This window comes from Nicotiana sylvestris, chromosome 11, assembly GCF_000393655.2.
Source record: "Nicotiana sylvestris chromosome 11, ASM39365v2, whole genome shotgun sequence".
In the NCBI taxonomy this organism is placed as follows: Eukaryota; Viridiplantae; Streptophyta; class Magnoliopsida; order Solanales; family Solanaceae; genus Nicotiana; species Nicotiana sylvestris.
In genome coordinates this window covers 24356377-24377098 of record NC_091067.1, presented here as the reverse complement: position 1 = coordinate 24377098, position 20722 = coordinate 24356377, and the positions used below count along the sequence as shown (strand labels likewise).

Genomic DNA, 20722 nt, shown 5'->3' with positions numbered 1-20722 from the left:
TCAGGGTTAACTATTCCAAACGGGCATTGACCCACTCATTGTGTTCAATTTCAGCTTCAACAATGATCCGGAGAGAAGGGATTTCAACTTCCGCGGGTATTACGACTTCAGTGCCATAAACCAAAAGGTACGGGGTTGCTCCGACCGATGTGCGCATAGTAGTGCGATACCCCAATAATGCAAACGGCAACTTTTCATGCCACTGCCTGGAACTTTGAATCATCTTTCTCAAAATCTTTTTGATGTTCTTATTTGCTGCTTCAACGACACCATTGGCTTTGGGACGATAAGGGGTAGAGTTCCGATGTGGTATCTTGAACTATTCGCATATCTCCCTCATCAAATGACTATTCAAATTTGCAGAATTATCTGTAGTGATAATTGCAGGAATACTAAAACGACAGATGAGGTTAGAGTGCACGAAGTCTACCACAGCTTTCTTGGTGACAGATTTGAGAGTAATTGCTTCAACCCACTACGTGAAATAGTCGATGGCGACCAATATGAATTTATGACCATTTGAGGCTTTTGGCTTGATTAACCCAATGACGTCCATGCCCCAGGAAACGAATGGCCAAGGTGCTGACATGGGATGCAGTTCTGTGGGCGGTGCATGAATCAAATCCCTGTGCACCTGACACTGATGACACTTCCGAACAAAGCTAAAACAGTATTTTTCCATGGTCACCTAATAATAGCCCGCTCTAAGGATTTTCTTTGCCAAAACATACCCGTTCATGTGGGGTCTTCACACTCCTGCGTGTACTTCATACATGACTCTTCCGGCCTCTTCGGTGTCAACACATCTCAACAGATTGAGATCCAAAGTCCTTTTGTACAAAACATCACCGCTCAAGAAGAAACCACTTGTGTGCCGTCTAATGGTTCTCTTTTGGTCTCCGCTGGCTTGCTTAGGGTATTCTTTAGTTTTCAGAAATCTCTTGATGTCATGATACCATGGCTGAATATTTAGTTCTGCCTCAACCGTATTGCAATAACCGTGCCTTTCCCAGATTTGGATTTCCAAAGGATCATTGTGGGCATTGCTTAGGTATGGCAGCATCGAGGCCAAAGTGGCAAGTGCATCAGCTAATTCATTGTGACAACGAGGGATGTACCTGGACTCTATTGACTTGAATCGCTTGCCAAGATCTTCCACATTCTGCCTATAAGGAATAATGTTAACATCTCGTGTTTTCCATTCTCCTTGAGCTTGTTGGATAATTAAATCTGAGTCTCACATGATTAACAATTCTTTGACATCTTGGTCAATTGCCATGTTCATACCTATAATGCAGGCTTCATACTTGGCGGTGTTGTTTGTGCAGAAAAACCGAAGCCGGGTTGTGGCTGGATAATGCTGGCTGGTAGGTGAGATCAAGATTGCCCCAATTCCAACACCTTTTGCATTTACCGCCCCATCAAAGAACATTTTCCAAGCATGAGTGTCTTCAGATATTGCCTCAGCTGAATTTACCTTTTCATCTAGGAAGTAAGTACTCAAAGGTTGGTATTCATCATCAACCGGGTTCTCAGCCAAATGATCTGCTAATGCCTGGGCTTTCATTGCCGTGCAAGTGACATAGACTATGTCAAACTCCGTGAGCAAGATCTGCCACTTTGCTAATCTCCCAGTGGGCATTGGTTTCTGAAATATGTATTTTAAATGATCCAACCTAGTTATGAGGTAAGTGGTGTAAGCTTGCAAATAATGCCTCAGCTTCTGAGCGACCCATGTTAAAGCACAACAAGTTCTTTCCAATAAAGTGTACTTGGCTTCATAACTGGTAAACTTCTTGCTCAGATAATAAATGGCTTGCTTTTTCTTTTCGGTCATATCATGTTGCCCGAGGACACAGCCGAAAGAATTTTCCAAGACTTTCAGATACAAGAATAGAGGCCTCCCTGACTCAGGTGGGACCAATACTGGTGAATTCGACAAATATTCTTTGATTTTATCAAAAGCCTCTTGGCACTCGTTTGTCCATTTGATTGCCGCATCTTTCTTCAGCAATTTGAATATGGGTTCACACGTGGATGTCAACTGAGCAATGAATCGGCTGATGTAGTTCAATATTCCCAACAAACTCATAACATCTTTCTTGGTTCTTGGAGGAGGCAAATCTCGAATAGACTTTATCTTTGTTGGGTCCAACTCGATGCCCCTCCGACTGACTATAAATCCCAAGAGTTTGCTGGATGGTACCCCAAATGCACATTTGGCTAGGTTCAGCTTCAAATCATATTTGCACAATCGCTAAAAGAATTTTCTCAAGTCCCGAATGTGGTCGTCCTAGGTTTTGGATTTGATGATTACATCATCCACATATACCTCTATCTCTTGGTGCATCATATCATGCAAAATGGCAGTCATGGCCCTCATGTAGGTTGCCCCGGCGTTCTTCATACCAAATGGCATGACCGTGTAACAATATGTACCCCAAGGTGTGGTAAAAGTTTTCTTTTCTGCATCTTCTTCATCCATCAACACCTGGTGATATCCTACGTAACAATCCACGAAGGACTATATCTCATGTTTGGTGCAGTTATCAACAAGGATGTGGATGTTCGGCAAAGGGAAGTTATCTTTGGGACTTGCCTTTTTTAGATCCCTGTAATCCACACACACCTGGGTCTTCCCGTCTTTCTTCGGCACTTGAACTACATTAGCTAGCAATGTGGTATACCGAACTACTCGGATCATCCCCGCTTTCAGCTACTTCGTGACTTCTTCTTTGATCTGGTCACCGATGTCAGTTTTAAACTTTTTTGCTTTTGCTGGACAAAGGGGTAGTCAGGGTAAGTCTTCTTCTTTACTTTTGTCGGCAACTTATGAACCACCAAATCAACACTTAGTCCTGGTATGTCGTCATATGACCAAGCAAACACATCTTTGAACTCAAATAGGAGTTAGATTAATCTGTCACGGGATTTCCATCTGTGTGAATGCTTATCTTGGTTTCCCTAATTTCTTCAGAACTACCCAAATTAACCGGCTCGGTATCATTTAAGTTCGGCTTAGGTTTATTCTCAAATTGTTCCAATTCTCGATTTATTTCCTTAAAAGCCTCTTCTTCATCGTATTCTGGTTCTTGGTTCATTATTTCATAGTTAGACAGCGTGTTTGGATCTAGGCATGAAGTCCGCAAGCATGTCATGTTATTTAAAGCCGCATTATTAGAACTGAAAAAAGAAATAAAAGAGAAAAATAACCAAATCAGAAAGAATAAAGAAAGATGGACGATGAAATATTGATTTCATTTTATTGAATTTGAAGATAAGAGGGTTTACATTGGAAATTAAAAGATAGGAAACTAAAGAAAACATCCGAGTTACACCCTGGAATAACTCGTGATGCAAAAAAAAGTGGCAGGACAGGTCTACCGGGACTCCCGCCTGATTGGGAATAGTGTAGCTTTCCAATTCTGCAATTTGGCATTAGGTCCCATATACAGCACCTCGGCGGTGTTTGAGCCTTCCCCTGGTTGAACCATGTGGGCTTTATACAGTATCTTCCTCATGGCCCCACATATTTCTTCGATTTCTCCAGCCATAAAGGCCTTATCTTCCTCTTCCTCATTGTATTTCGGCTTGACAAATGCTGTGTACAGATGCGGCACTGGCTTAGGCAAGACCCAACCATCATTCTTTCTATCATCTGCCTATCTTACATCAGTTGGAGTAGGTCGGAAGCCTACCCCAAAGAACTTTTCACTAGCGGTCAGAGTAATAGGTTCAGCTATTCCTTGCAACGATTTCCCAAGCCCTTTCCCAGGTTTGTAGTCGTGCCTGATCATTTCTTTGGCCACCATGATTGATGCATTAGAAAGGAAGGGTTGAGGGCAAGATTTTCCTTCTTCGCACTGATCAGCGACCACGATTTCAAAGTCCTGATAGACTATGTGCTCACTCCCCTCTCTTGCTTCAAGACACGGGACTGATGGGTCCCGATAAATTGATTGCTCATCTTCCCCGTGGACCACAATCTCTTGATCCTCGTGCTCGAACTTCACCATCTGGTGAAGAGTAGAGGGTACAACCCCCGCTGCATGGATCCATGGCCTCCCCAAAAGAAAGTTGTAGGATGTGTCCATGTCCAGAACCTAGAAGGTTACTTTAAAGTCTACTGGGCCGATGGTCAGAATCAAATCAATCTCTCCAACTGTGTCCCTTTTGATACCATCGAAGTCACGTACACAGACGTTTTTGGGTTGGATTCTTTCGATACCAATTTCCATAGGCTACAAAGTTGAGAGTGGGCAAATGTCTACCTAGAGCCTTCGTCCAACATAACCCTTTTCACGTAGTACCCTTAGCATTTGACTGTCAGGTGCAGGGCTTTGTTATGTGCGGCCCCTTCTGGGGGCAAGTCATTTTTTTTGAAGGAGATCTGGTTGATTGTGAAAAATCTTTCGGCCATTCTCTCCAACTGCTCTACAGAAGTCTCAACAGGCACATATGCTTCGTTAAGGGTCTTGATCAATACCTTTTGATGTTCGGTGGAGTTCATCAACAGAGATAACAAGGAAACCTTTGCGGGAGATTTTCGAAGCTGATCGATCACCTCATAATCCGCCATTTTCATCTTTTGAAAGAAGGCCTCCGCTTCTTCGGCACTCACAAGCTTCTTAGATGGGAAGCGCTTTCTAGTGGCATTGTTCACCTCTTCCAAATTGAAATACTTTTCAGTCGGGTTATTTTCTTGAACTTCTCCCGAGATTTCTTTGCTTTTGTAAGTCACCACTAATTTGTTATAGTTCCAGGGCACAACGGTAGGATCCGTCATGGGCTTTTGTGGTGCGCAGCCAATAACCACGAGCTCACTCAACCTTGGTGGATTAATTGGCCCCCGCATCACATAAGCTCCCTTGGGCACATACATTTGGGTTGTCTTATTCAACTCGAATCTCCTGGGAGGACTCAAAGTCATCTACTTTTCTTTGCGGCCTCGAGGGACATAGAGGACATCATCTTTGGGAGGCGTTGCCCCAGTTTCAATTTCAACTTTCTTCTCTGACTTTGGAGTGGTGGTTTCGTTCTTTTTCTCCCCTTTGTCTTGCTTCGGGGCAGCCTTTCGTTTCATTTCTACATCAACGATGGCAATGATGTCCTTCAACGCTGGGTTAAATTCCTTGTCCTCACAAATAATTCTGATTACCGGCCCATTGTTGTGGGCCGGCAGTGGGTTGTTAGTCATATTGGGAATATCTTCATCCCTTAGTACTATCTTCCTTTGTTCTATCAAGTTCTCCATGGCTCTCTTCAGAGTCCAGCAATCATCTGTGTCATGCCCTCTGCCCCTGAGTGATAGGGGCATCGGGTACCGGCTCTGTAAGCAGGTGATGCTGGGTTTTGCCTGGATTGAGGAACAGGTTGTAGCATACCCATTTGAACAAGCTTTGGTAACATGATGGAGTAGGGTTCACCAATTGGTGTAAAATTTGGCCTCTTAGGTGGTTCACGAGGGTGGAAATTCTTTTGTGGAGGCCGGGGGTTGTACTGGTTTTGGTAAGGAGGCTGGTTTCTAGAAAATGGAGCTTGGTTCCGGCTGGCTTGTTGTTGTGGCCGGACATAAGGTTGAGCATTCATGACCGTGTATGGCTGAGGAGCATAGGCTACATCTTGCTGGGGGTAATAGTATTGCGGGGTCCTTTCTGAGAAAAGGGATCTCAGGGTATGGTGTTTTCCTGCATCTGACGCTGCCATAGATCTTTCTTCCTTTTTCTTGCCCTTCGCTACTCTTCTAGACCCACCCTAAATGGCTTGGGAGGTATCTCTAATGGCGGATTGGCTCAAGATTCGCCCTATTTTCAACCCGTTTTCAACCATTTCGCCAATTTTGATGGCTTCGGCGAACGGCTAACCTATTGCGGACATCATGTTTTGAAAATAATCAGCCTCTTAGGCTTGGAGGAAGATCGTGACCATTTCAATCTCGTACATTGGAGGCTTTACCCTAGAGGCTTGCTCACTCCATTTGACAGTGTACTCTCGAAAGATTTCCAAGGACTTCTTCTTTAGGTTTGTCAATGAGTTCCTATCAGGTGCAATATCAATGTTGTACTGAAACAGCCTGACGAAGTCCCGAGCAAGGTCATCCCAGATATGCCAATGGGATATATCTTGATCCATATACCATTCAGATGCGATTCCGACCAAACCCTCTCCAAAGTAGGCCATGAGGAACTCCTCTTTTCCGCCCGCTCCCCGCAACTGGTTGCAATATCTTTTGAGGTGGGCAATGGGATCTCCGTGCCCGTCATATTTCTCAAACTTCGGGGTTTTAAATCCCAATGGTAGATGCATGTGAGGGAATATACATAAGTCAGCATAGGATACACTTTTTTTCCAACCAAACCCTGTATGTTTTTTAGACTCTGTTCCATACTTGTCATCTTTCTCGCAATCTCCTCTTGCTCAGGGGTTTTGGTGGCTTTCTCTTGCCCTGCAGTGAACTCATGCCGGGGTGGTTGGGAGTAAGTATAGGTGGGAAACTGTGTATGTTCCAGTGGGAAAGATGGTGTTTGGAAGGTGAAGGATGATGGGTCAAAGTTGGGCCTGGGCAGTGTAGGCTATGCCATAGCCGAGCAAGGCGGAGCAGCGAAGATATTCGAAGCTGCACCAGAAGCTAACACCTGGGAGCGAGCCTCAGAAAGTGTGCACACAAAGTTGGCGGAAATAGTAGGGTATCCTAGTAGGGTATTTGGATAGTTTATGGGGATGTTGGAGGTCTCACTTGCCTTGGGAAAAAGCTCGGGAAATCCAGGGATTGCACTTGGTGGTTCTCTTCTGTTTGCCCAGGCATCCCACATTTCCATCATGCGGAGACGCAGTAACCTATTTTCCTCGACGGCTGCTGATTCTGAAGTTGGGATACCCGAGATCGAACTCTCATCCACAATAGGAACTATTGGCAGAGTCATTTCTGAAGACATTTCAATGCTTCCCTTCGACCTCGTGAAGTACGGATGCGAAGCCAGACTACCACAAAACCAACAACCTTTCTATAAAACCTGAGCTTAACAGTAGATAAGAAACCGTTCAGTTTGAAGCAAATAACACATTGGTAATCACACGTTGGGGTGTGATGCACCTATACAGTCAAATGTGTTTCTACGTGTTTCGCAACGGTTGCATGTTTCATCCCGGCTTAACTTATTTTCCCCAATTTTCTCTTTTTTCCACTTCCCAATCTTCCACTTTTTTTTCTCGCTCTCTTTTCTCATTTTTCCTTTGATTTTCCTTCGTCTCTCTTTTCTTCCTTTTTTGGGTTTTTCTTCTGGGTCTCTCTTTTCACATCCCTCTCTTATTGGGGTTATTTACAAAATCATGACCAGATCCGATGAGGATTGCCTACGTATCACGATGCCGCATGAATCAGATCATTACGTAGTTCAAGAAAATAAATGCGAAAAATAAAGAAACAAATTTTTTTTGGGGAATTTTCGATTTTCATTAATAAAAACTCCTAAACTTTCTATTACAAAAGACTTCAAACTACTCATTTTCTTGGAAAACTATGAACAGACTCAAAATAAACCAAAATACAGACTCGATAAGTGAAAAATTAGGAATACATTAAGGCTTCAACTCCTGGGGCCCGTGGGACATCATTCGGTCTCGCCACGGGCCTATATTCAATATCCCCTTGAAGCCGCTCCAAATCACTCATTATCTGGCGGACAAATGTCATCACTGCAGCGAAAAAAGTGGTTCGAGTCATGTCCTCACATGCTTGGCATTTCATGATAATGTAGCCAATAGTGTCTCTAACCCTCTCTCAGATTCTACCCTTTTTTTGAAGAAGACGCCCAACCTGCTGATTCCTGGTTTCTAGTACCTGAGTGTCGTGATGGTTTTGATTTTGCAATTGTTGCATTTCTTCCTCCATCTGAGCTATCAAAGCATAACAATGTTCCCCATCAACTTTAATGTCCTTGGCCTGTTTGTCTGCCTCATTCTCAAGGGTAGTTAACTTTCTCTTCAGATTGGTGATTGTCCCTTCATATTTTCTTTTCATTTGATGCACAAACTGTGCCAGCCCTTCTGTGTTCTTTGCCAATTGGGCTCGGACTTTTGCTAGACTGGCTTCAGACTTTTCTAGGTCATATTGACACTCAAGTGATTTCTTTCTCAGACTGCTTATAAGCCTTTCGTCCGCTCGGCTTCTTTCCGGGTTTCTAGCAGCTATTCTCATTTTCTGGATTTGAGCTTTGAGGGCTTCGTTTTCCTGAGTTAGCTTTTTCTTTTCCCCTTCATCTGTGGCAGCCCGGATACTGTTGCCAAACTTGAGGTCCCTGATTTGTCCCTCTAATTTACTTATTTTGGCCCTATAGCTTTCTTCTTTTGCCAACCAGCCCCACTACTCTTGCGAGTCGTTGGTGAATTGTTGAACATGATCTCTCTTAGAAGGTCTCTCAGGAATCTGGAACCTTTTACCGAACCAAATAATGTACTTGGGGTCTACTTCACCTCTAGCTAGATCCCGCACCATAGTCTTAGGTTAAAGAAATCTACATTCATTCCAAACTTGGCGAACTCTTCCTTCCGAAAATACGGCCTTTGGACCCAATTTGACGACATGTCCACTCAAATCTTCATCATGGGGGACAGTTTGAAATCTTCCTAGTTGACGCAAAACCCTATGAGGAGCATATGGCTGGATGCTCCGGATGCCCATCAGGAGAAGATAACATACTTCAACTGACATGTACACAACCTCGGTGACAGGGAGCCATCCGAATGCCCATTCAATTTTATCAGAAGTCAAAGAGCTCAAACGTGCCAACCAAGCCTCGGTACCCTTGGGAAATCCAACACCCACCACTCGGCTTTCAAATTCTTCGATGCAGTTCAAACCGGTCATGCCACAATTCATATACCCGGCCCGGTGACAGAGATGTTCCTGTATCCACAACTGTAGTAATAAGTTGCAACCTTGGAAGAATTTTCTGCCTTCTCAATAGATGGTCAAAGCTCGGTAAATTTCAGACAAAGTCAAGGGAACCAGAGTGCCATTAGCTTTCTTGATTGCGACGTCAACCATTCCCACTAGGCCCAATTCTATGTTGCGGTCTTTTTGCGGACAGATTATAACTCCCAAGAAGGCTACTATAAAGACCAAGCCTCACCTTGCCTCCCATTTATCTTTATTTCCAGCATGAGTCAAACCAGTATTCGGTGCTTCAAAGCCTTGGGGGTTACCATAACGTTGGTACAAGAACTGGAAAGTACATGACCCTTTAGATAAATTCTTACCCTGGATATCTCGGCTAATACTCAACATATCCACAAACGTGTAGGGAGATACCAGCCTTGGTGACACCGGATACCGACTTCTAAGATTTCCATTAAGGCCGGCGTAACCCACAATTTCTTCTAATGTGGGTGTGAGCTCAAAATCAGAAAAGCGGAACACATTTCAAGTCGGATCCCAAAAAGGTATCAAGGCTTCAATTATGTCCAATCTTGGCTTAATGTTCAACAGTCCGACAAGACCACCCAATACTTTAATCACAGTTCCTCTACTGCCTTTTCCCAAATTATTCCACCACATATGAAGTTGTAAGGGGATTTCCTCAAGAGCTGCGAAGAGTTCATTTTCGTTTGTGCTCATCCTGCACATTTATTACGGTGATTTAATAACTTATTTTGATTCAAGAAAAGATTAACACTTTTTTTTTCAAAAGTTTTCATTCCAAAAACAAAAATCCGGCTTTGCAAATACGGCCTTTCAGCACTTCGGGGAAGAAAATTTTAAGGCTGTACTCGACAACATGTCAAAAATTTGAAAAAGAGACCACAAGCGGCTGTTCTTGCAAAAACAGCCTTCCGGCGCCCTTTTGGGGACATTCGGCTATTTTAGACAAGAATGACATCACCTTACTTATTCACAATAAAAACAATAATATTTTTGTTCTTTTTGGGGTATTTTTGCAAAAGAAAAGTTGGACCCGAGGAGGGTTGCCTACGTACCCCACATATGGTTAGAATCAAACTAGCGTAGTTCGGGCAGATTTGACGAAAATAAAAACCAACTATTTTTCAAAAAAAAAATTTTGTCAGAATTTTGGTAGAGTTTCAGTATATTTTTTGGACACTGGTTTTTTTTGTCTTTTTTTTTTCTTCAAAACAGGCAATTATCTCTCTTAGCCCTCACATTGACTTTTCTTTTTCCCAACTTTTCTCCTATTATTCATAAGCCGTTCAACATGCAAATCCGAAGCAAATAAGTAACAAGTAGGATGCATCAAGATGGTCTTTTCATTTCGGGTACACCTGTCCTAGACAGACCCAACCCCTATGTTGAGTCTCCTAAGTTGAATGCACGTGATGCAAACAAACGTTCCTACTAGGGATCCGGCATGAGGCTTTGTTATACTAGGTTTAAAACCTGGGTTTATTGTTCTAGACCTGGCTTACCCGAGAGGACAACTCGAGCCAGGGGGCAGCGTACCGGGAATACAGAAGCTTCATCGGCTTAGCAACTTATCTGAACCTCGTTCTAAAATGGGATACGACTCTAGACAGAAGAGAAGTCACACGAAGTGCACCCTTCTCCATGATTTAGAAGACTCAGAGAGAGGAAGGGTTTCGTAGCAGTTTATATACAATTCACAAAATATCAAAGCAGTAAAAGCATTTAGCACATTAGGCTCAAACATGTACAAAAATCAGACAATAGATAACGCCGACTACAACAACTATTCTAAGCTCGAATTCTTAAACCCTTAACCAGAGATTCTGGGTTCTAGATTTCTCCAGCAGAGTCGCCAGAGCTATCACACCTCCTTTTTACACTACCCGAAGGTAGTACAAGGGAGTTTTTCCAATTTAAGTGATATTATTCGAAATGGGATTATTTATTAATTTTTTATTCAGAGTCGCCACTTGGGATGGTTTGTTTTCTGGTGTCCCAAGTCACCGGTTTATTTTAAAATCCTGAATCGAGGAAAATTCGACTTTCTTTTTGAAGACTGCAAACCAGAAATTCTAAATAAGGACTTCTATTAACCCAAGGGAAGGTGTTAGGCACCCCCAGATTCTGTGGTTCTAGCACGGTCGCTTAAACTATTACAATTGGCCTATTATCTGATTTTAATGCATGTTTTAACCTATGGAATATTTTAAACTTGTTAGACCACTTTCAATTATTTTAAGGAAAATTTCAACGTCATCTAAAACACATTTTGGACTATGCCACATGAAATGCACCCGCAGTCCGAGACACATTTTATTTAACGTTGATGAGATTTGGATTTGGGTCACATGAAATGCACACCCGAGTTTAGGAAAGTAATTTTTTAAACAGCACGCCTAAAGCAACTACATACTTTCAAATTTGTGAGGGCCATGGAAAATTCAACTAAATAGCATGCCTCGATTTCTACGGATTAAAATTAATTAAATGAGGGCCATGCATTTTTGAGATTTATTTGGCACAGCGCACCTTGATTATTTTAAGAGTCTGACTAATTAAGGAAGGCTTCATAGAATTCTAATCATTTTTAACTAAGAATTTGGCCTTACTTATTAACTAATAGGCATAGTATTTAAACCAATTAACTCAGAAAAAAATTGCTAAGCAAATAGCAAATACACGAACCCATTTAAAATGCCTTCAGGCTTGGGCCCAAATGAGCCCAATTCTTAGTGAGGAGCGGACGTCCAAGGACACGGAACGTGCTATTGAATCGGGAATTAAACGTCCATTAATTGGGCCAGCTTTAAGCCAAACTTTTAGAACCAACAATTTTACAAAATGAATTAAATACCAATCAACCAAGAACTATATGAGACATGAAGTTGAACTAACATTTTACTTCTGAATTTTAACCATTTAACACAAAATTAACTAGCTAAATTTCTAATTTTATCTTTCATGCATATTTGGGTCAAATTTGCTATAAGAATAATCCAACAGCCAAACGAATGAGCTATTGGGCTCAAGAAACAAGCCCAAGTAGCAATGTCTTTGCCAATGACCTGAGAATCCAAGGCCCAATGAACCCAAACCTTGCAAAGAACAAAGCTGAGGATCTAGACTCAATATCGAGTCCATACCAAAGCAAACTACCAGTTACACCCAAATAGCAAGCTGATAAATCTCATCATTACACAATAACTGGGACACAAAGAATATTCAAATGCTATTAAGAACACATGCTCGACCTCAAACTACACAAAGATTCATGCTTGAATTCAGTCCTAGGTTAAACTCACAAACAAAACTTGGACTTAAATTCAATTAACTCTTCCAGCAGCAACAAAGTCTAGAGAATTAACACCATTTACTTGAAAACAAACATCAACAAACAAACTCTTAAAGAGCACAAATCCATTTCTACAGCATTTCAATGACATAAGACAAATGAAATAGCATGTATAATACATGGTTTATTTACAGAACCATTAAAGAAATAGAGGGACATAAATGAAATGGGATTCAAAACAACTTGTATTCAGTCAGGCCACAAACTCGAAACACATGTTCTTAGTCACTTGTTGACAATGGTTTGGAAAATACCTAGGAATAAGAAGGAAGCAGAAAGAAGTGAGGAATCAGTAGACAGCAACAGTAGAACAAAGCCCAGATTCAGCAATAACACAGTAAAACCAGCTCAAGAACAGTCGATGGAACAGTGGAAGAACAACAAATCAAAACCCAACTTCAAACCAAAACTCAAACCATTTCTCAAACCAGAAGTATAACTATGGAATTTTTCGAGAGTTTTAGCTAACAAAGTGAATCAGAAATCCAAAACAAGCAGAATTTTTGGTAGTTTTCAACAACGGATTGCAGGGATTTCAATGTTTTTCAGGGTTTTTCCAAGACTAGCAGTTTCAATTTATTTTCAGGATTTTCTTTAGTCTCTCCTCTCTCTCCAATCTGCCTTGAGCCTGAAGAAAGGGTGCCTTTATAGGCAAGCTTTTTAGGGCAGCAGAGTGAATTCAGTTATTGCTTTTTTTTCCCCTTTTGAAATTTTCATTTTTGCTGTTCAATCCCTAGCTTAAAAATCAGTTTTTCAAATAAGTCCCAACCCCTACCTTCTAGGCAGCTTCCCATTCAGTTATTAAAGATTCCCTCACCTAGAATTCCTAGACTACCCCTTGAACCCCTGCTATTTACTTCAGAAAACTCATGGATCATGGGTCAAATTGACCCAATGGCTTAAACCAAAATGCATGGGATGTCTTTTGAAAATGGGTCAGAAATGACCCAAAGCCCAAACTAAAATTTGTATTCTATGGAAGGCAGAAGAAAAGAAAAACCATTCAGATAATTTCAAAACTAAACCTAAACAAAAATGACTAATTACTAATCACAAGTGAGCATGGAATTAACTAAGTTTTTAAATCGAAATAAACCTAATTAAACTAAATTATAAGACTAAAATAATAGGGCGAAATCAAAAGTTTAACTATGACATTAATAAAACTAAACAGACCAAAAATTCGAGAAAAACTTTAATGGTATGAAAAAGAGAAACAAATAGAACAAACAAACAAACTCAATTCTAGGCTCAAAAACTTGGTCGAGTTTCAATTTTGGTGAAAACTTAACCGAAGGAGGGGAGAAGAAAAGAAGAGGAATAAGAGGTAAAAATAAAAACAAAAAATGTATAGAAAGATGGAGAGAACTCACCGACTAAACTTGAAATCCCGTTCGATACCCTGACTTACACAAAACTGATGCTAATCACTTGTTCTTTGTCAATAACAAACGAATAACATTAGTTTTGTAGTGAATCAGCCTTCTGATCGTGAAAAACAAAGGCATGGGTCGATGCATGCCACCGGGTTCTACGAAAATTGATTTTGAACTTTTAGGGTTTGAACTTAGATTTAAGATTCGAGAGGTTCTGGCAATATTCGAGGGAAAATGAGTGAGGATTCGGAACGGGGAGGTGAAGGGGAGTCTTTGGTATAGATTTGGGGTGGATTAGAGGCGCCGCCGCCGGCTTGAGTCAGTGGGAAATTAGGGCGGCTCTAGGGTTTCTGGGCATCTCTGAAGGTGAAAGAGACGAAGGAGATGAGTTAGGGGGTAGGGGGGGTCAATCAGACAGTTTTATATAAAATAGGGCTCAGTTCCGGACCGTCCGATCAAGTAAGATCGACGGTCCTGATCAAGGGGTAATTGAAATGACGTCATTTTTGTTCTGAGTGGGGAAGACCAGGTAAGGGAATGGATCTGGGCCGGTTTTGAAAGGGTTTGTATGGGTATTGGGGATAATTTATTTGGGCCAGGTGACATTTAACTACAATGGCCCAAAACCAGACCTGCTTTATTTCCTTTTCTTTTCTCTTTCAATTGTTATTTCAAAAATCTTTTTCTTTTCAAAAATTGAAAATAAACCTAAATTAATCCCTAAACCAAATTAAAAGAATTAACTCTAAATAATTATTACCACGATCAATTAAAAACCCAAATTTAAAGGAAAACTACAAAATGCGAAGCTAAAAATTAAAAATGCAAAAAAGAATTATTTATTTATTTTTTGTGATTTTTTCCCATTTTTTTTGTAAAACATACTAATTTACTAATTAATCTAAAAAATGTAAAATTAAATCCTAAATGCAAATGCAATGTATTTTTGTATATTTTATGATTTAAATAAAATTAAGCATGCACACAAAATGCAAACAAATAGAAAAATTTCTACAACAATTCTTAAATAACAAATAACTAAAGGAAAAATCTAATTTTAGGATTTCTGTATGAGTAATTCATGTGAGGAAAAAATCACGTGCTCACAGCCTTAAGTCACATCTCTCAAACACATAGGGGTAATGGGGGTAGGGAGCAAGGATTCATAGCAGAAACAAGCAGAAAGATATGAGCATACTAACTTAAATATTGAACTTTACAGAAACAATACAATAGACATGGATATAAAAGTTGTAAATAAACACAGTGTGATGATGCTAAGAATTAAACCCGGACATACCAATTTTCAGGGAAACAAGTAAAGAAAAGCAGTAGGTCTTGTAAAACAGTCCACATTGCAGACAAGAAGAGAATATTATTATGAGAGAGTATGAGTTCATAAGGATTCTGAAAGTGTGTTCTGTCTGTGAAGAGGGTCATGCCTCTTATAGTGCAAAATCAGGCAGAAATAAGGTAAGAAAATAGTTGAGGAACTGATTGTCAATTAAGGATCAATCACACAAGACTTCCCTTAATTAAGGGATTCAGATTCAAATGGACAAAACCATTTAAGGAAAGAAATTAAGTGAACACTTTGTGCACAACATGCAACTAGGGGCAAGTACATAAAAGGTTATTTTAAGGACATGGTTTTGAAGTACACGATTGTACAAATAAGGTACGAAAATCAATTAGTAGCCAATAAATCAAATGGTCAGGGATCTTGTAATTATTGATCCATGAATGAACCAAGTCAGAAAAGATGAAGAAGGGTTTTAACTTAGGCCGAGTCACAGAGAAAATCAGCAAACAATGGAAAGAAATCAATCAAGCCATATTCAGAAGGAAGTTTGAACTAATTGCAAATTTGAAAGTCACTTGAGAGAAGTGCATCATATATAAGGAGCATGTGAGCATGTTAAGCATGAAAGAAAGAAAAAAAAAAGATTGTCGTGTCATTGTGAAATTAGTAGGAAAATCCAGTGTAGAGGAGTTTAGTAAAAAGCCATAATTGTATGAAAACCAAGATGTCCAAACTCAGTTCAGAGACTCGAAGTTAGTCTGAAAGAATTAGGGGTTTTTTGAAATAAGACCCTAGTTCAAGCAAACCACAAAGCAGAGATGAGAGGGAGCAATTGAATTGAAACATGTTTAGAGGTTTCAGAAAAGAACTGAAACTTCCAACATGCTTCTTTTAGCAACGGAAATCATGAGTAACATGCAAACACAGTAGAAGGGTTCAAAGCAAACAGAGTGAAAAAACTAATTCGAAGCATAATGAGAAAAAGGCTGATAAGAACAGTAGAAGAAGCATGCTTAAGAAGATCTTTTAGAAGAAACTTAAACAAAGCTCAGTAGAAGGAAAATAGTAAGAACACTTAAGAACACAGTAGAAAAATATAGTAGGAGAACATACCAGAACGTGGTAGAAGAAAATACTAGAACACAATAGAAAAGCATACGACAACATAGTATAGGAAAACACAGTAAGAGATGCCTACAAGAACATGGTAGAAGAAAATACAAGAACACAGTAGAGGCAAATACACATGAAAGACAAAAAAAGCCAGAAAAACACTTAAACACTATTAGAAAAACCCTAGATCGGAAAAGAAAGATTTTACATTTGGTGGGTGGTGAAACCACCATGGATTTAGGTTAGAGGGTGGCCGGAGAAGGTGAAAAGGATTTATCGGAGAGGAGGGGATGGGGGAAGGTTCTAGAGAGAACCAAGGGTTAGAGAGATAGAGACGAGTGAAGGGAAATGAGGGGTATTAGGAGGGTCATTTGATTAAAAAAGTTAAGAGCGGATCTAGACTGTTGATCAAAATTGATCAACGACCAAGATCTGATCCGGGTTGGGCCGGGTAGTTTTAGGAATTGGTCTGGGTGATTTGGGAATTGAAATTGGGTTGGATTAGGGGTGCAAATTAGGCTGAAATTGAAAATGAAATCTGGCTAGGTTTTAAACAGCCACTTTTCCCCATTTATTTTATAAAAAATAGCAAATTAATTTCTGAAAACAAATTAAAGGTACTAAATTAATTAATAATATATAAATATTAAATTAAAAATACTGGAATCAATTTTATATTTATAAACGCAATTAAATCTTAATAGGCTAATATTGCAATTATATGCAATTTAGCTTTAAAATACTAAATAATTTTGTAAAAAATGTGCGAAAATTATCTTAGATATATTTTAGTATAAATATGAGAATTCAATAAATGAATTACCAAAATGCCAATTTTGGGAATACTTATTGGGTTTTTCTTGATAAAATAAGACAATAAAATTGATTTTCAAAGCCTTTAAAATTAAGGAAAAATAATAAAAATATTTGTAAATACTTATATATGCATAAATGTCCTATTCTGAAAGTATTTTGCATATAAAAAATATACAGGGAAAAATTAGGTATCAACAGCTACCCCTCTTTACCCAGGAAGGATGAAAGAGTTGTCGGGTAAAGATATGATGGCCAATTTTGACAGAACGAATTGGTTTGAAGAGGTTGACCGTGCTCTAGTTCTTGAGCTACCTACATATCCATGGTCTTACAGGAATCAGGCCATATGTAGTTCAGGATCTGTCGGTGAGGTATGCCGATGGAGGTTTTTCAAGAACACACACAATTGGATGAGCGGTTAAGGTCTAATAGGGCTTGCGGGAATTGGAGCGGGACTGCTCCTGCTGAGATGGCCGTTGCTCGCTGGTTTACCTACAAATAAAGCAATACAAGCGTATATTGTGCGGAAATTTAAACATGATGCAAATTCCCGTCGGACCATGAATGTTGTCTTTGGACGGTTAGGATGACGTCCTCAGACCATGACGTCATGGGTCATGAAGCGTATGATAAGGGATTCGCAGGCCATGAAATGATTCTCTCGGGCTATGAGAATGATGCCTCTGAACTATGACGCCTTTGAATAATGATATGCAAAAGATAAAAGGGGTCCTCAGGCCATGTCATGGCGTTCTCGGGCTATGAAAATGGTGCCTCCGAACAATGACGCCTTTGGATAGATTGGCGATTTTCAGCCTATGAGATGCATAGGGTGGCGATCTTTCAGCCGATGCAAGATGTAAATGAAGTGGCGATATTTCATCCCATGAGATGCAGAAGATGGCGATCTTTCAGCCGATGCAAAATGTAAATGAAGGTGGCGATCTTTCAGCCGATGTAAGATGTAAATAAACTAGCGATATTTCAGCCCATGAGATGCACAAGGTGGCGGTCTTTCAGCCATGCAAGATGTAAAGGTGGCGATTTTTTAGCCATGCAAATGTAAATAAGGTGGCGATCTTTCAGCCAATGAGATGCAGAAGGTAGTAATCTTTCAGCCGATGTAAGATATAAAGGTGGCGGTCTTTCAGCCATGCAAGATGTAAAGGTGGCGATCTTTTAGCCATGCAAATGTAAATAAGGTGGCGATCTTTCAGCCAATGAGATGCAGAAGGTGGCGATCTTTCAGCCGATGAGATGTAACGGTGGCGATCTTTCAGCCATGCAGATGGAGGTAGAGCTTAACCTTGGAAGGCAGAATGGTAGCCTTATGTAATGAAGAGAATGCAGATGGAGACAGAGCTTAGTTTCGGAAGGCAGAATGGTAGCCTTATGCAATGCAGAAATGCAGATGGAGACAGTGCTTAGTCTCGGAAGGTAGAATGGTAGCCTTATGCAATGCAGAGAATGTAGATGGAGACAGAGCTTAGTCTCAGAAGGCAGAATGGTATCCTTATGCAATGCAAAAATGTAGATGGAGACAGTGCTTAGTCTCGGAAGGCAGAATGGTAGCCTTATGCAATGCAGAAATGCAGATGGAGACATTGCTTAGTCTCGAAAGGTGGAATGGTAGCCTTATGCAATGCAGAAATGCAGATAGAGATAGTGCTTAGTCTCAAAAGGCAGAGTGGTAGCCTTATGCAGGAAGTAAAAAGGGCAAACGATAATAGAGTTTTTTTAGCTGATAGTGGATTGCGGTATCGTGATTGCTAGGGATATCGTGCCTGCTGGGGACACTGTTTTGTGCGGATAACAGTCGCAAGCAAGTGCAACGGTTCAGATAGTTGTATTCCTGAACTTTGTGAGTGAGCGTATGGTATATTTGATGATTTTGCAACTCAAGTGCCTGCATCCAAAGAAAATCGTGAGTTTTGTAAAGGGGGAGGTTAGTTAGTTCGTATCCCCGCTGGCTTTGCTTGACCTGCTCGATTTTGATCTGGTGATACTGCCCATATCATTGGGGTAGCGTTGCTAAACAGAGCAATTTCAGAAATAAACATGCATGATTTTAGTAAAGAAAATGTAACATAAATACATAATTAAGAATAGTTTTCTTTAGATGAACCGACGACTGCGACGTGGTTCAAGACATTGCAACTTCTATTGCTCCAGAATTTTGAGGGACCTCCTCAAAATTTTGCCCCAGTTTACTGGGCTGCTGCTTCTGACGGCTGCTTGCGGCGAATGGCTGAAATCACTTCGGAATTTTGAGGGTCCTCCTCAAAATTCTGCCTCTATTTCCAATTGCTGGAGGAAGTGAAAATTTTATTGAATTGTGACCAAAACCATAGGGCTACCTACGTATCCCCTCTTAAACGGGAATCAGGTTAGGCGTAGTTCAAATTACATCATGAAAGAAAGCATAAAGGTTACACATAGTATCGCTTGACTATGTCTGAATTGATCGACTTTGGCCAAACTTCCCCGTCTATTTCTGCAAGTATGAGGGCTCCTCCTATTAGAACCCGATGAACCATGTACAGACCCTGCCAGTTGGGAGAGAATTTCCCTTTGGCTTTATCTTGATGTGGGAAAATCTTCTTTAATACCAGCTGCCCTGATGTGAATTGTCTTGGCTTGACTCTTTTGTTGAAGGCTCTGGACATTCTGTTCTGATAAAGCTGACCATGGCAAACTGCATTCATTCTCTTGCCACATATAAGAGCCAGTTGCTCGTAATGACTCTTCACCCACTCTGCATCATTGAATTCTGCTTCCTGTATGATCCTCAAGGAAGGGATTTCTACTTCGGTGGGAATGACTGCTTCCGTACCATAAACCAACATGTAGGGGTTGCCCCAGTTGATGTGTGGGTTGTGGTACGGTACCCCAATAAAGCAAATGATAGCTTCTCGTGACACTGCTTATGCTTCTCTATCATTTTCCTTAGTATCTTCCATGTGATCAGTGGCTTTCTTAGGCTTTATGATGACATCATCTACATACACCTCAATCTCCTTGTGTATCATATCATGGAAAATAGTAGTCATGGCCTTCATGTAGGTGGCCCCTGTATTCTTCAACCCGAATGGCATCATCTTGTAGCAGTACATCCCCATGGTGTAATGAAAGCCATTTTCTCAGCATCTTCTTCATCCATCCAGATCTGATGATAACCAGCGAAACAATCTACAAATGATTGCAACTCGTGCTTGGCGCAATTGTCAATCAGGATGTGTATGTTTGACAAAGGGGAAGTCGTCTTTTGGACTGGCTTGGTTGAGATCTCGGTAGTCGACACAGACTCAGACCTTCCCATCCTTCTTCAACACCGGCACAATATTGGCTAACCATGTCGGATATTCTACTACCCTGAGAACCTTAGCTTTGACCTATTTAGTGACTTATTCTTTGATCTTCAGACTCATATCAGGCTTGAACTTTTTGAGCTTCTGCTTTACCGGTGGACATGTCGGATCAGTTGGTAGTTTGTGGGCCACAATAGATGTGCTCAGACCAGTTATGTCATCATATGACCAGGCGAATATGTCCTCGTATTCTCTTAGAAATTCTGTGTACCCTTCCTTTTCTAACGGTGATAAGTGAATCCCGATTCGTATTTCCTTGACATTTTTTGCATCTCCCAGATTAACAATCTCAGTCTCGTCCAAGTTGGACTTCGGCCTGTTCTCAAAATTCTCAACCTCTTTAATAATTTCTTCTGGTATGTTGCCTTTCTCTGAATCTATGTCCGTTTGTTGCGTTGTCTCGTTGCATGTCATAGTCATTGGTTCATCAAGATAGGTAATAGTAATGTTGTATAAATAAAGTAATGAGAGAAA

At 40.6% G+C, this 20722-nt stretch overlaps 1 protein-coding gene across 1 annotated transcript; it reads right to left on the bottom strand.

Moving 5' to 3' along the window:
• Nucleotides 1–748: 748 nt before the first annotated feature.
• On the bottom strand, nt 749–1567 carry LOC138880828 (uncharacterized). Its single transcript, XM_070161007.1, has 2 exons — nt 1402–1567; nt 749–1230 (listed from the first exon to the last, which is right to left on the bottom strand). Exons 1-2 carry the CDS (start codon nt 1565–1567, stop codon nt 749–751), a joined length of 648 nt encoding a protein of 215 aa, XP_070017108.1.
• Nucleotides 1568–20722: the final 19155 nt, after the last annotated feature.